At 42.6% G+C, this 12,826-nt stretch overlaps 1 protein-coding gene across 2 annotated transcripts in view; it reads left to right on the top strand.

Annotated features, from left to right (window-relative positions):
• The window catches only part of cbsb (cystathionine beta-synthase b), a 62,250-nt gene that overhangs the window by 47,802 nt on the left and 1,622 nt on the right, over positions 1–12,826 (top strand). For both annotated transcript variants that reach the window (XM_036545867.1, XM_036545866.1), the window contains exons 12-13: positions 11,622–11,756; positions 12,215–12,323. In XM_036545867.1, coding sequence (XP_036401760.1) covers positions 11,622–11,756; positions 12,215–12,323 — 244 coding nt within the window. The remainder of the gene's footprint in view (positions 1–11,621; positions 11,757–12,214; positions 12,324–12,826) is intronic.

Raw genomic sequence — 12,826 nt, 5'->3', positions numbered from 1 at the left:
CATGAGCCTATGTCACAAGCACCATTCACTGCCTCCACGTCTGTGCCAAGTTCTGCCTCCCCAGTGTCTTCTGTACTTACATCAAGCTCTACCACATCCACAGCAAAAGGAGGGTTATGGTTGCATTTTGACACTCAAGCTCTGTCAGCCCAACAGTACCGCTCAGCAGGCACTGATGCGCTCATTGAGATACGTTGCTACTTAGAGGAAAGGGTAATTCTCCGAGACCAAGACCCGTTACACTGGTGGAAAGAGCATGAACAAACTCCCATCCCTAAGTAGACTTGCAGCAAAATACTTGGGCATCGTTGCTTCCTCTGTCCCCGCAGAGGGAGTTTTTTCCAAGACGGGAGAACTGATAAGCTAACAGAGAAACCGACTGAAGGGGAAAAATGTAAACATGCTGCTGTTTCTAAACAAAAACCTAAAAATGTAGAAAAATAAATCAGAAGACCTGGATGTTTTTCAGATGTAAAGTCTTTGTTTTATTCTAAATTTTTGTTTGAACCTATGTGACGAATTTCACTGCTTGTGAAAATGGCAATCCTCTCACCTGGTTCTCACTCATTCTTTCCCTCTTTTTTGTCTTTATCTTTTTCTGTCTCTTTTCTCATTTTCTCTATCTCAATGTTGGTCTCTCTCTCTCTCTCTCTCTCTCTCTCTCTCTCTCTCTCTCTCTCTCTCTCTCTCTCTCACTCATTAAGGAATAGGTGAGGCCTAGGTGAGGAGAAAAAAATGCCAAGTTTGAATAGGGAGGGGAAGAATTCGAGCAAATCTGAATGGCTCTGTATGTATTGTTCCTGTGAGTCACTTGCCCGTCACCAATTTTCTCTCTCTCTCTCTCTCTCTCTCTCTCTCTTTCTCTCTCTCTCTGTCTGTCTCTCTCTCTCTCTCTCTCTCTCTCAAATTCAAATTCAAATGAGCTTTATTGGCATGACAAAAACTCCATTTGTATTGCCAAAGCATTTCTACATACATTAAAACAAACAAACAACAAATACAGAAGTGTGTGTGTGGTGTGAGTGTGTGTGTGTGTGTGTGTATTTATTTCTTGAAGTGTTTTACCGATGGAGTGACTCTCTTTCTCTGTGGCAGGCATCCACATACCTAGCTGCGACTCTGGCACTATCTTGTTCCTCTCCTAGTAATATTCTTAGAACCATACTGCCCTCAAACTTCTCAAAGTCTGGGTAGATGGTTTTGAATTCAGGAAAGAATTCCTTCCGGATATCTTTGAATTTGCAGCATTCACTCAGGAAGTGGAGCTCTGTTTCTATCATGCCCTGGCTGCAATGGGTACATAGTCTCTCTTCTGTGGGCAGCCAGGTTTGCCTGTGTCTGCCTCTTTCAATAGCCAGGTTATGGTTGCTTAGTCTGTACCTGGTCAAGGTTTTCCTTTGTTTTGTATTAGACACTGTGGACAGGTAGTCTGCTACAGTGTATTCTCTGTTTAGGGCCAAATAGCATTGAAGTTTACTTTGACTTTTTGTTGTTTCAATCCAATATGTCAGATACTTTTCTTTTTGTGTTTTTATAATTTGGTTAGGCCAAATTGTTTGTGCGAGGGTGGCATAGTCCTGAGGCTGATTGTTAGTTGTATTAGTCTGGTTATTCTTGTTTGTCGTATTAGTTTGTGTGAGCCTCAAGACTAGCTGGCAGAAGGGACTTATTTTTGTGCTCATCTCTTGGCTTTTCAGGGCTTTAAAACAATAAGCGTTGGGGTCACTTGATTTGAGATGTTTCCAGAATTAAATGGCTCATTTCACAATTTTAATTGATAGGGGATAGTGGCCTAATTCAGCCCTGCATGCATTGTTAGGTGTGCTCCTCTGTACTTTGAGGATACACTTACAGAACTCTGCATGCAGGGTTTCAACTGGGTGTTTGTCCCATTTTTCAAACCCATTGTACATGAGTGGACCCCACACTTCACTGCCGTATATTTTGAGCCAGATTCTAATTGGTATGTCAAATTGGATAGATTTTTTAATGGTATAGAAAGTCCTTCTTGCTTTCTCTTTCAAGTCATTCACGGCCAGGTTAAAGTTACCGGTTGTAGTAATCTTCAGCCCAAGGTATGTGTAATTTTTTGCATGTTTGATTGTATTTGAACCAAGGGTGAATTTTTTTCCCTGACGTCTGGATTTTTTCTGAAATGTTAGTATTTTTGTTTTTTGGGGGTTAATAGTCAGGGCCCAGATCTGACAGAATTTGTGCAAGAGATTTAGGTTCTGCTGTAGACCCTCTTCTGTTGGAGACAGCAGGACCAAGTCGTCTGCAAAAAGAAGGAATTTAATTTCAGAGTCATTTAATGAGAGACCAGGTACTGCTGACTGCTCGAGTCTTTTTGCCAACTCATTAATATAAATATTGAAGAGGGTCGGTGATAGTGGGCAGCCCTGTCTCACACCCCGTTCTTGAGTGAAGAATTCTGTTTGTTTCCAATTTTAATTGCACATTTGTTTTTTGAGTACATTGATTTTATTATGTTATATGTTTTCCCCCCTACACCGGTTTCAATAAGTTTAAAGAATAATCCATCATGCCAAATTGAATCAAAGGCCTTTTGAAAATCTACAAAGCAGGCGAATATTTTGGCTTTATTTTGGTTTACATATTTGTCAATTAGGGTGTGTAAGGTGAAAATGTGATCTGATGTTCTGCATTTAGGTAAAAAACCAATTTGACTTCTACTCGAGGCATTGTGTTCGATAAGGAAGTTTATAATTCTGTTGTTCAAAATGCTACAAAATAATTTCCCCAGGTTACTGCTCACACAGATGCCTCGGTAGTTGTTGGGGTCGAATCTGTCTCCGCTTTTGAAAAGGGGTGTAATGAGTCCTTTGTTCCAGACATCAGGGAAGTATCCGACACTCAGAATCAAGTTGAACAGTTTTAGAATAGTTTTATTCTAAAGTTTTATTAGTTTAGAATAGTGTTTTTGAGCATTTCGTTGAGAATGCCATCAGGCCCGCTTGCCTGTTTTGGTTGCAGGTCTTGGATTTTTTCTAATAATTCTTTTTCTGTTATTAGGTAATCTAAAGGGTTTTGATATTCCTTAATTGTCTTTTCCATATTGATCATTTTTTCGTATATTTGCATTTGTTCTGAGTTCATGTTATATTTACCATACAAGTTTTCAAAGTGGCCTTTCCATATTTCTCCGTTTTGTATGGCAAGTTCCTCATGTTGCTTTTTATTCAGTGTATTCCAATTATTCCAGAAGTTGTTTGAGTTTATAGATTCTTCAATTGTTTTTAATTGATTTTGAGTGAACTGTTCTCTCTTCCTTCTGAGTGTGCTTTTATATTTTTTAAGCTCATTGTAATAAGTAAGGCGTAAATCAGGGTCGTTGGGTTGTCTGTGCTTTTGGTTTGATAGTGGCCTAAGGTTATTTCTCATAATTTTGCAATCCCTATCAAACCATTTTTCCTTTTCTTGGCTATTCTTATGAGTTCTTTTTGTTGTTTTAAGATTAGAAATTGATGCCAAGTAATGGAAAATGTTACTTATGTTTTTGACAGCATGATTTACGCCTTCTTTACTATGGGGGTGAGTATTAATTAAAAACTTTTCTATCAGTGAACTGACTTGGGGCTGGCAGATTGCTCTCAGGTAGTTTTCTTTGCTGTTTTCGGCCCATCTGTATTTTTCTCTGATGTTACAGAGCTTGCTGGGCCTTGTGAGTGTGTTAGTATTTTTTGTTATTTTAAAATAAACAGTAATTTGACTATGGTCTGATAGAGGTGTTAGTGGTTTTACCGTGAATGCTTTGAAAGTGAATGGGTCCAGATCTGTAATCATATAATCAACTGTTGAGCAGCCAAGTGATGAGCTGTAGGTATATCTCCCAAAGGAGTCCCCTCGCACCCTGCCATTGAGCAGGTACAGACCGAGGCTTTTGCAGAGCTCAATAAGTGATTTGCCACTTTTGTTTATAAGTTTGTCAGAGGTATTACAGGCAAAGTTGACCAGGTCTTGTGTATAACTGCTGCCAAATATGTGGCTGTTGCCTTCATCTGAATTGTAGTCAGGTAGGGATCCTGTCCTTGCATTTAAGTCTCCGCAGATCAATACTTTTCTCTGGGCCTGGAAGTGGTTGATCTGACTGTGGAGATTATCAAAGATCTCCTCATTGTAGTAGGGATGTCATTTTCTGTCTGTGTTAGTTTTTTCTTGATTTTTAGCCAGATATGTGATTTTTTGATTGTAGTGATGTATTTCGCTATTTCTGTTTTGAACCAAATAATTATGCCCCCTGAATCTCTTCCACGTGTGACCTTTGGATGTTTCTTGGATGAAATTGCTACTTCGCAGTATCCTGTGGGACAGAGAGTCACTTCACCAGTTCTACACCATGTCTCTTGAAGGATTATTATATCCATGTTCTTCATGTTTTTCCTAAATTCCAGGGCTTTAGTTTTATAACCAAAGCTGGATGAATGAATGCCCTGGATATTCCATGCTGTAATCATTAAAGATTTCATTGTATACAAGGATTTAACAAAATTTAACAAGCTTCAGGAACTCTACAATGAACAAAACCCATACTGAATTCTTTCTTTGAAATCCTTTTTTTTTTTTTTAAAAAAAAAAAAATATATATTTTTCAATATTTTCACTATATTGTTGTGTTATTGTTATACCTTTGTATTGGTCAAAATCATGAATTATTGTAATTAGACATCATGAGTTACTCACAACTAGTCCATCAGTCGTGCGCATATGATGCCAAGTAGGTCTCTGATCTCTTCCAGTTTAGTATTGCTGGTGCTGTTTGTTTTACTGAGCACTGCAGCGTAGCTAGGCTGCCCCTGCTGCTCCGGCTTGCCGAGAGGTATCTTGAGGGCTGGTCGCCGGCCTGCCAGGGGGCTGGGGTGGTTACCCTGGCGTCCTGATGTTGGTGGATGCTGGTGTTCTTAATGCAGATGTCGAGGATAGCCAATATGATGCTGGAGTGGTGGCGTGGGGTGCCCATTCGGGTGCGCGGGGTGCCTCTGATGCCTTGTAGGGCGACGGGATGAGGGATACTGGAGCTTTTGATGTCTGTGTCGGGTTGCAGGGTTATGGGGCACTCCACATTGGGGACCAGAGTGTAGCTTGGGCATAGGATGGTGGTTGTGGTGGGATGGTATGTTTTGGCAGGGTGAGGGGCCATGGATGTTTTCTTTATGAGAATTTGGCCAAGGGCAACATCTTTTAGTGTTTTGGCGAATACATTGACAGTGTCTTTGCGGAGGTGCACGTGGTCGTGTAGGCTGTGGAGGCCAAGCCTGGGGTGGTGTGCCAGGTGGACGTTCGGCATGAGGGCACATCCACGGGAGATGGTTGCATTCACCTTCTCTATGGTGTCTAGGTGGATGTCAGTTCTGGGCAAGATGGTGGAAATGACTATCTTGGACATGGGGAATGTCTCTGTTGCTTTCATTGCCACTCTTATAACAGACTCTGCCACACGCTCTTGTTGTGTGATTATTTGTCCCCACATGTATGATGATGTGGCTTGGTTCTCCTAGAAGTTTGTTGTCTGGTTGCAGAAGCGCGTCATCTGTTTTTGGGCACCAAACCTTTGTTGCTTTTAGGCCAGGAAACAGCTGCTGTTCATTTATGAACTTCCCGTTGGAATCAATTAGGATGACAATGTCTGTAGTTCTCTCTCTCACTATCTCTGCCTGTCTCTCTCTCTCTCTCTCTCTGTCTCTGTCTCTGTCTCTCTTGCTGCAAAGAAAGTCTTATTTTATTAAGTCTGTTTTATTCAAAGCTTTTGTTTGAATGTTGAAGGATAAACAGTTTTATCACTGTTTTTGTTAAATGAAAAACAAAATAGAGAAGTTTGATTTTTTTAATCATAGACCAAGTAGTGTCTTAAATGCATTTAAAAGCTTACTTTTTTGATGCAATTTCATCATAGAAATTACAAGTATTTCCTGGATTTGTGTACACAACAAGACTTTAAAAAATATCGGTATCGGTATTGGGATACTAGCCCTAGTATTACTTGGTATTGGATCGAAACAAAAATCACTGGTATCGCCCATCCCTAGTCGGGACCTCTCGTTGGCTCCCCCTCTCCACCAGCCTCCTCCCCTCTCTCTTCATTTTGTTTTTTTGTAACCCTTTCGCGCGTACGGTCACACCGGTGTGATTAGCTGTTTAGCGCATATGCTAAAACCAGTGTGATTAGAACACGAGATTGGGGAAAAATAATAGCTAATTCTAGCTTTGAGGAAACAGCGATTAAAAAGTAAAGTTAAAAAGTATAGTAAATGCGGTGTTGAAAACTATGAGAAGCTTAATAACGCTAATGAAAACATAACAAACCATGTAATGTAATGCGCACTACATATCAAGTTACATGTGAAAGGGTTAAAATAATCAGCTATAGACTGCCTCATCTTTGGAACGCAGTAACAGCTAAATGGATTGTTTTACGCATTTCATCATCAGTGCGCGTGTACAGGCAGAGAGAGTGCAGGTAGGGAGAGAGACCAACTGAGCCAGTGAAGAAGAAAAAGTACTACTTTCAACCACAATGGCTAATGCAGTACCCGTGCTGGAGGAGCACCAAAACAACCTAATCATCATGCGCTAGCACGAATGAGACCACGTGAAATTTTAACTCACACACTCTCAAAAAATGGTCGCATATGCAACCATTTTGGTCACAGTCTGGAGCCCTGGATACCCAGATCGCTGCCAGACAATGGATGCAGTGCTGTTTCTTTTCGGAACCAATTCATCCGCCTCCATCTTCCATTACTGTTTCCGAACTCGGCACGTATAAACTTGCTTTGGCGGTTCACTTCTTTCGCTCTCTCCAGGCTCTTTTCCTGTTCCCTCCAGATACAAAAACACACGTCTCAACTATATACGTCACACACACATGCCCAGGAGAGTGGTCTGTATGGGCGGGCATTGTGTGTGACGTATGTATGTGAGTTTTTTCTTTTTCTGTCTGTGAGAGGGAGAGAGCCATAGAGGATAGCAAAAGAAGCGAAACGCCAAAGCGAGTCTCATGCCAACGGCTTAAAAAAATTACCTGACAAACGATGTTCACAATATTGTCATTTACTACATCCCACGTAGAACAAGCCGCAATACATAGAGTATATTCGATATATCACCCACTCCTACAAACAACTATATACAATTCTGAAAGCGATACACTTATCCTTGTCCTACACGAAGATGCCGCAATGCCAACTAGATGTACACCCATTTAAGGGACTGACCCATTAAGTCCCTTAAAGGTTAGTAACAAGGTCTTTACCTTGATCCTTGCTGCATCCGATAACCAGTGGAGGGATTCAAAGAGATGTGTCACATGGGCCTGCTTGGGGAGGTCGAGCGTCAGTCAGGCTGCTGCATTCTGGATAAGCTGCAGTGGTCAGATGGTGTATGCCGGGAGGCCAGCAAGCAGCAGGTTGCAGTATTCCAGACATGACAGGATGAGAGCCTGGATCACGACTTGGGCTGTGTATGTGGAAAGGTGTGGTCTGATCTTCCTGCTATTGAACAAAAGAAATCTGCAGATCCTGGTTGTGGTTGCAATATGCTCCCTGAAAGAGATTGCTGTCCAAGGTTACCCCTGGGTTTTTTGCAGCTGTAGCTGCCATCATCTTTGCATTGTCAACACAAATTGAGAGGTTCCTCCGAGGAGACATATTTGCTAGGACATAGACAATCTTGGACATCTCGGTCTTGTCAATGTTCAGTTTGAGCTGTTGCTTGTTCATCCAACCCAAGATATCAGTGAGACATGCTGATATTTGAGGAGTGATGTCCACCTCGAGAGGGAAGGAAGTATATGCATTCAAAAAGTATTCAGACCCCTTCACTTTTTTCACATTTTGTTATGTTGCAGCCTTATGCTGAGGTTCTGAGTGCTCTGGAGCAGGTTTTCATTAAGGATATCTCTGTATCTCCGTTCTGTTTGCTCCGTTCAGCTTTCCCTTAACCCTGACCAGTCTCCCAGTCCCTGCTGCTGAAAAACACCCCCATAGCATGATGCTGCCACCACCATGCTTCACCACAGGGATGGTATTGCACTGGGGATGAGCAGTACCTGGTTTCCTCCAGACATGACGCATAGAATTGAGGCCAAGACACCAGATAATCTTGTTTCTCACGGTCTGAGAGTCCTTTAGGTGCTTTTTGCAAACTCTAAGCGAGCTTTCATATGTCATATGGAGTGTTGCTGTGATGGTTGTCCTTCTAGAAGTTTCTCCCATCTCTCACATAGGATCTCTGGAGCTCAGCTAGAGTGACCATCGGGTTCTTGGTCAACTCTCTTACCAAGGCCCTTCTCCCCGATCGCTCAGTTTGGCCAGGCAGCCAGCTTTAGAAAAAGTTCTAGTTGTTCCAAACTTCTTCCATTTAAGAATTATGGAGGCCGCTGTGCTCTTGGTAACCTTCAGTGCAGCAGAATTTTTTTGTAGCCTTCCCTAGATCTGTGCCTCGACACAATCCTGTCTCTGAGCTCTGCAGGCAGTTCCTTTGACCTCATGGCTTGGTTTTTGGTCTGATATGCATTGTGTTACGGGTATGCCACATGACGTCAGGAAAAGGGTGCACTGAAGTAGGGGTTAGGGGTCACGTAACGTCAGGGTCACGGGTGCACGAACTTGTGCACCTCAGGTAATTTAAACGTCTATGGCGGCAAGCACAGTCGTCGGGGAATTTGAGTGAGTACCAGCGTGGTATATTGTGCGAATTTAGTTGTTTTCTAACTTCATGTTTAAGAGCAGTTTTATGTATAAAGTTCATGAGATGGTGGTGCATTTTTTTGTCGAGTTTATTTTCTAGGTTGGTTTTGTTGTTTTGGGTAGGACGGTGGAGCCGGTCCGACGGTCTATTGCAGACTGGCCGGTCCCCACTGTTTTATTTCACTCTTTTGCGCACCGATCTCCAGATCTCCATTTTTTCTTTACTCCACATTACCTTCTTCCCTCTTTCAAACCACTCTTTCTAAAACTCCTGTGCACTGCTATCTCTCCAACTATCTGTTCTCTGATCCGTATGAATACTGTTCAGCCAGTTCAACTGCGAAGCACTCGCCGCTGCATCTTCTGCCCGGCTGGATCAAACACGGAAGAGTGAGTAGCCGGGTTGTTGTATTATTATGTGCGGAGTATTTGTCCTGCCAACTGCCCTGTGACTGCCTGTAGTCACCTTTGGCAGGAGTCTGGCCGTAACAATTGTCAGCGGAGAGACCTTATATAGACAGGTGTGTGCCTTTCCAAATCATGTCCAATCAATGGAATTCACCACAGGTAGACTCCAATCAAGGTGTAGATACATCTCAAAGATGATCAAGAGAAATGGGATGCACCTGAGCTAAATTTCAAGTGTCATAGCAAAGGGGTCTGAATGCTTATGTCAAAGTGATTTTTAGTTTCAGTTTTTTATTTTTAATAAATTTGCAAAAATGTTTAAAATCCTGTTTTCACTTTGTCATTATGTGGTACTGAGTGTAGATTGAGGGAAAAAAATAATTTAAATGATTTTAGCAGAAGGCTGCAACATAACAAAGTGTGAAAAAGTGAAGGGTCCTGAATACTCTCTGAGTGCACTATAAACAGCTGTGTATCATCTGCATATGAATGATACAACAGGCCATGTGCTGTTATGACCTCTCCAAGTGTTCTGGTGTAGAGAGAGAACAAGAGTGGTCCCAGCACTGATCCCTGTAGAAGATCTGTCTTCAGGAACTAGGGCAAGGAGGTGGAGCCCTGCCGGGAGACCTGGTAGGAGCAACCTCTGACGTAGGAGAAGAACCATTCTAGGGTCGTCCCAGTGATTCCCAGGATCTGGTGGTTGACCGTGTCAAAGGCAGCTGACAGATCTAGGAAGATAAGAACAGAAGAGAGAGATGCTGCTTTTGCAGCTTGAAGTGCATTAGTGATAGCAATTAGGGCAGTTTCAGTAGAGTGAACAGCCAGATTGGTTAGGGTCACGTGAATTGTTAACAGTGGAAAAAGTGGGAGATTTGACGAAACACAGCACGTTCTAGTGCCTTAGAGAGGTTTGGGAGTAGGGAGACCGGTCTATAGTTATTGGCTAGTGAAGGGTTCAGAGTGAGTTTTTTAATTAGTGGGTGGACCCTTGCCTGCTTAAGGGACAATGCCAGAGGTTAGTGATGAGTTAATTACATGAGAGAAGTATGGTAGGATAATAGGTGCAATTTCTTGGAGGAGAGATTTTGGTATGGGGTGTAAGCACTAGTTCATGCGCTGAAATCAGACTGTGGATGTCAGATTCAGAGAGAGATTTGAATTCAGAAAATAGGCTAGAGCTTGGGGGTGATTTCAGGAGAGCCTGTTGCTCTGGGATTTGGTTGAGGGATGAACGGATCTTATCTACTTTCTCCTCAAAGAAATGACGAAAATCTTCTGCAGTGATCGTAGTGACAGGTGGGGGTTGAAGAGGGGAGAGGAGAGAGGAGAAGGTTTGGAAAAGCTTACCTTGGTCATTGGCTGCACTCTGAAACTTCTCTTGGAAATACTTGAACTTGGCTGAAGCTGTAGCAGCAAAGTCCACTAGGAGAGATCTATAAACTGCTTCATTTTTACAACCAGCAAAACAATATATGTTCAATATGTTCATTATTGGCAAGATGAAATTAAACTAATAAAAGTTAGAGTGCTATGTAACCCTAGAAAGAGATTTTACTCATCAGGGTAAAAGAGCAGGCAAAAAAGCACATTTTAACAATGTACTGACTCACTGACCAAAGTCTGCCAGTTGAAACAGGGCACCAAGAAAAATAGATGACTGCCCAATGAAAATGGGTTGTGCAAACAGTGTAAAGCAAGAGAAGTAGAAACAGAAGAACACCTCCTGCTCTCCTGCCCAAAATATAAATCAATTAGAGATACACACCTCCCAAAATTACACAAAATACACGTCATGACGCAACTGTGGAAAAAATTTAAATCTTCCCTTGAAAAGGCAAGGGACAAAACTTAATCCATTTCAAAATCTTCCTGTCCTGGTAAATGGATGAGCTGTTGGTGTTATTCTTGTTGTTCTTGTTAATGATGATATTAATAGTACTATAGTTATTGCTGTTAATTTGTGCTTAACTTTTCATTATTTCTTTATTGTAGTTTTTGTTATCCATCATTATTACTCGTTTTTCATTTCTATGTCCCTCATTTCAGTGTCATCCAATATAGAAGTGCTTTAGCAACACAGAAATTCTGTCATGCCAATAAAATTAGTTTGAATTTAAAATTGAGTTTGAGAGAGAGAGAGAGAGAGAGAGAGAGAGAGAGAGAGAGAGAGAGAGAGAGAGAGAGAGAGAGAGAGAGAGAGAGAGAGAGAGAGAGAGAGAGAGAGAGAGAGAGAGAGAGAGAGAGAGAGAGAGAGAGAGAGAGAGAGAGAGAGAGAGAGAGAGAGAGAGAGAGAGTGTGTGTGTGTGTGTGTGTGACTGACAGATTGTTTTTGTGTGTGTGTTTGTGAGGGAGAGAGAGAAGTGCAGGGCAAGTCAGTGTGAGTGTGGGTGTGAGAGAGACTATAAGTTTGAGAAACTGGGGCTGTCACATGGGCTATCTGTACACTGACTGGATATGGTTTCAGGTTGTGTATAAATGGCTGTGTACCATCGGTTTCACTCCCAGGTGGTGGAACCGGACCCTCCAGGGCCTGAAACTGTCGGCTCCACTGACCGTGCTGCCCACGGTCACCATCAAGAGGACTATCACCATCCTGAAGGACAAGGCCTTTGACCAGGCGCCGGTCGTTGATGAGTCAGGGTGGGTCCCCCGGAAGTGCTACACCCATGACAATGCCTTCTTCGGTCACCATGCACATACCTGTATTCAGACAGCATTTGTCTTTGCGACTTTCAGGATTTATTTCTCAACGATTTGGGTGACGTGTGATAGGAGTGCAGTGGGTGTGTATGGTAAGAAGTGCAGTGGAGGTGTGTAGTGATGTGCTAAAGAGCACCACAGAGGTGTGCAATTGAGATGTGCACTAGTGTCAGGGCTCCAGTTGGTACACGTTTTTGTACCGTTGAGTTAAATTCCTTCAGTAAATATCCATCCGAATAGAAGGATTACATGTGAATTATGCAAAATACTCTGGATGAGAGTGTCTGCTAAGCAAGATATTAATACCAAAATATTTTAATGTAACATAATCATTTGCAGTAGTACAGTTTACAGGGCAACAGGCCTGTGTCTGGCATTAATGCTCCCTTTCCCTGCAGGCTGATTCTGGGCATGGTCACCCTGGGGAACATGCTTTCCTGTGTGTTGGCAGGGAAGGTGAAACCCTCTGACCCTGTTAGCAAGGTCCTCTACAAGCAGTTCAAACAGGTGAATTCTCTGACTGCACCCTGAGCATTCCTTGACCACACACAGCTCAGACAGACAGTAGATGACATTAGTATTTTTCAGTGCACAGGGGTTGGGGTGGTAGTCCTGTAATGTGAGACACACACACAGGTTTTTTCATGTGTGTTCCCAGGCCCTGGTACACATTGACCTTGGCACCAGCTGCTCTTTTGTGTTTTGGTGTGGGGAAATGGCTCCTTCAGCCATCTGTTTACTGCAGACGTGGGCTGCCTTGAGCCTCGGAAAGCCCGCAGCTAGCTGGCAGCAGTCTGGAGGGGCCACCTGCAGTCCCTCACAGTTCATGTACTGCAGCTTTTACAGCGCTTTATTGAGTCTCATCAGTGCAGTCATCTTGACCTTCTGCTGTGGTGGGAAACATGGCCCTCAAAGTGCCATGGGCTGTGGTCAAAGTATGGCCTTCATTAGAGATGGCAGGGTGACTGGCTCCTCAGTATTGGGTTAATTGTGTATTTCAGTGGATTTAA

The sequence above is a fragment of the Megalops cyprinoides genome, chromosome 14, assembly GCF_013368585.1.
Source record: "Megalops cyprinoides isolate fMegCyp1 chromosome 14, fMegCyp1.pri, whole genome shotgun sequence".
Classification (NCBI taxonomy): domain Eukaryota; kingdom Metazoa; phylum Chordata; class Actinopteri; order Elopiformes; family Megalopidae; genus Megalops; species Megalops cyprinoides.
This window is presented reverse-complemented; position numbering and strand designations above follow the sequence as displayed.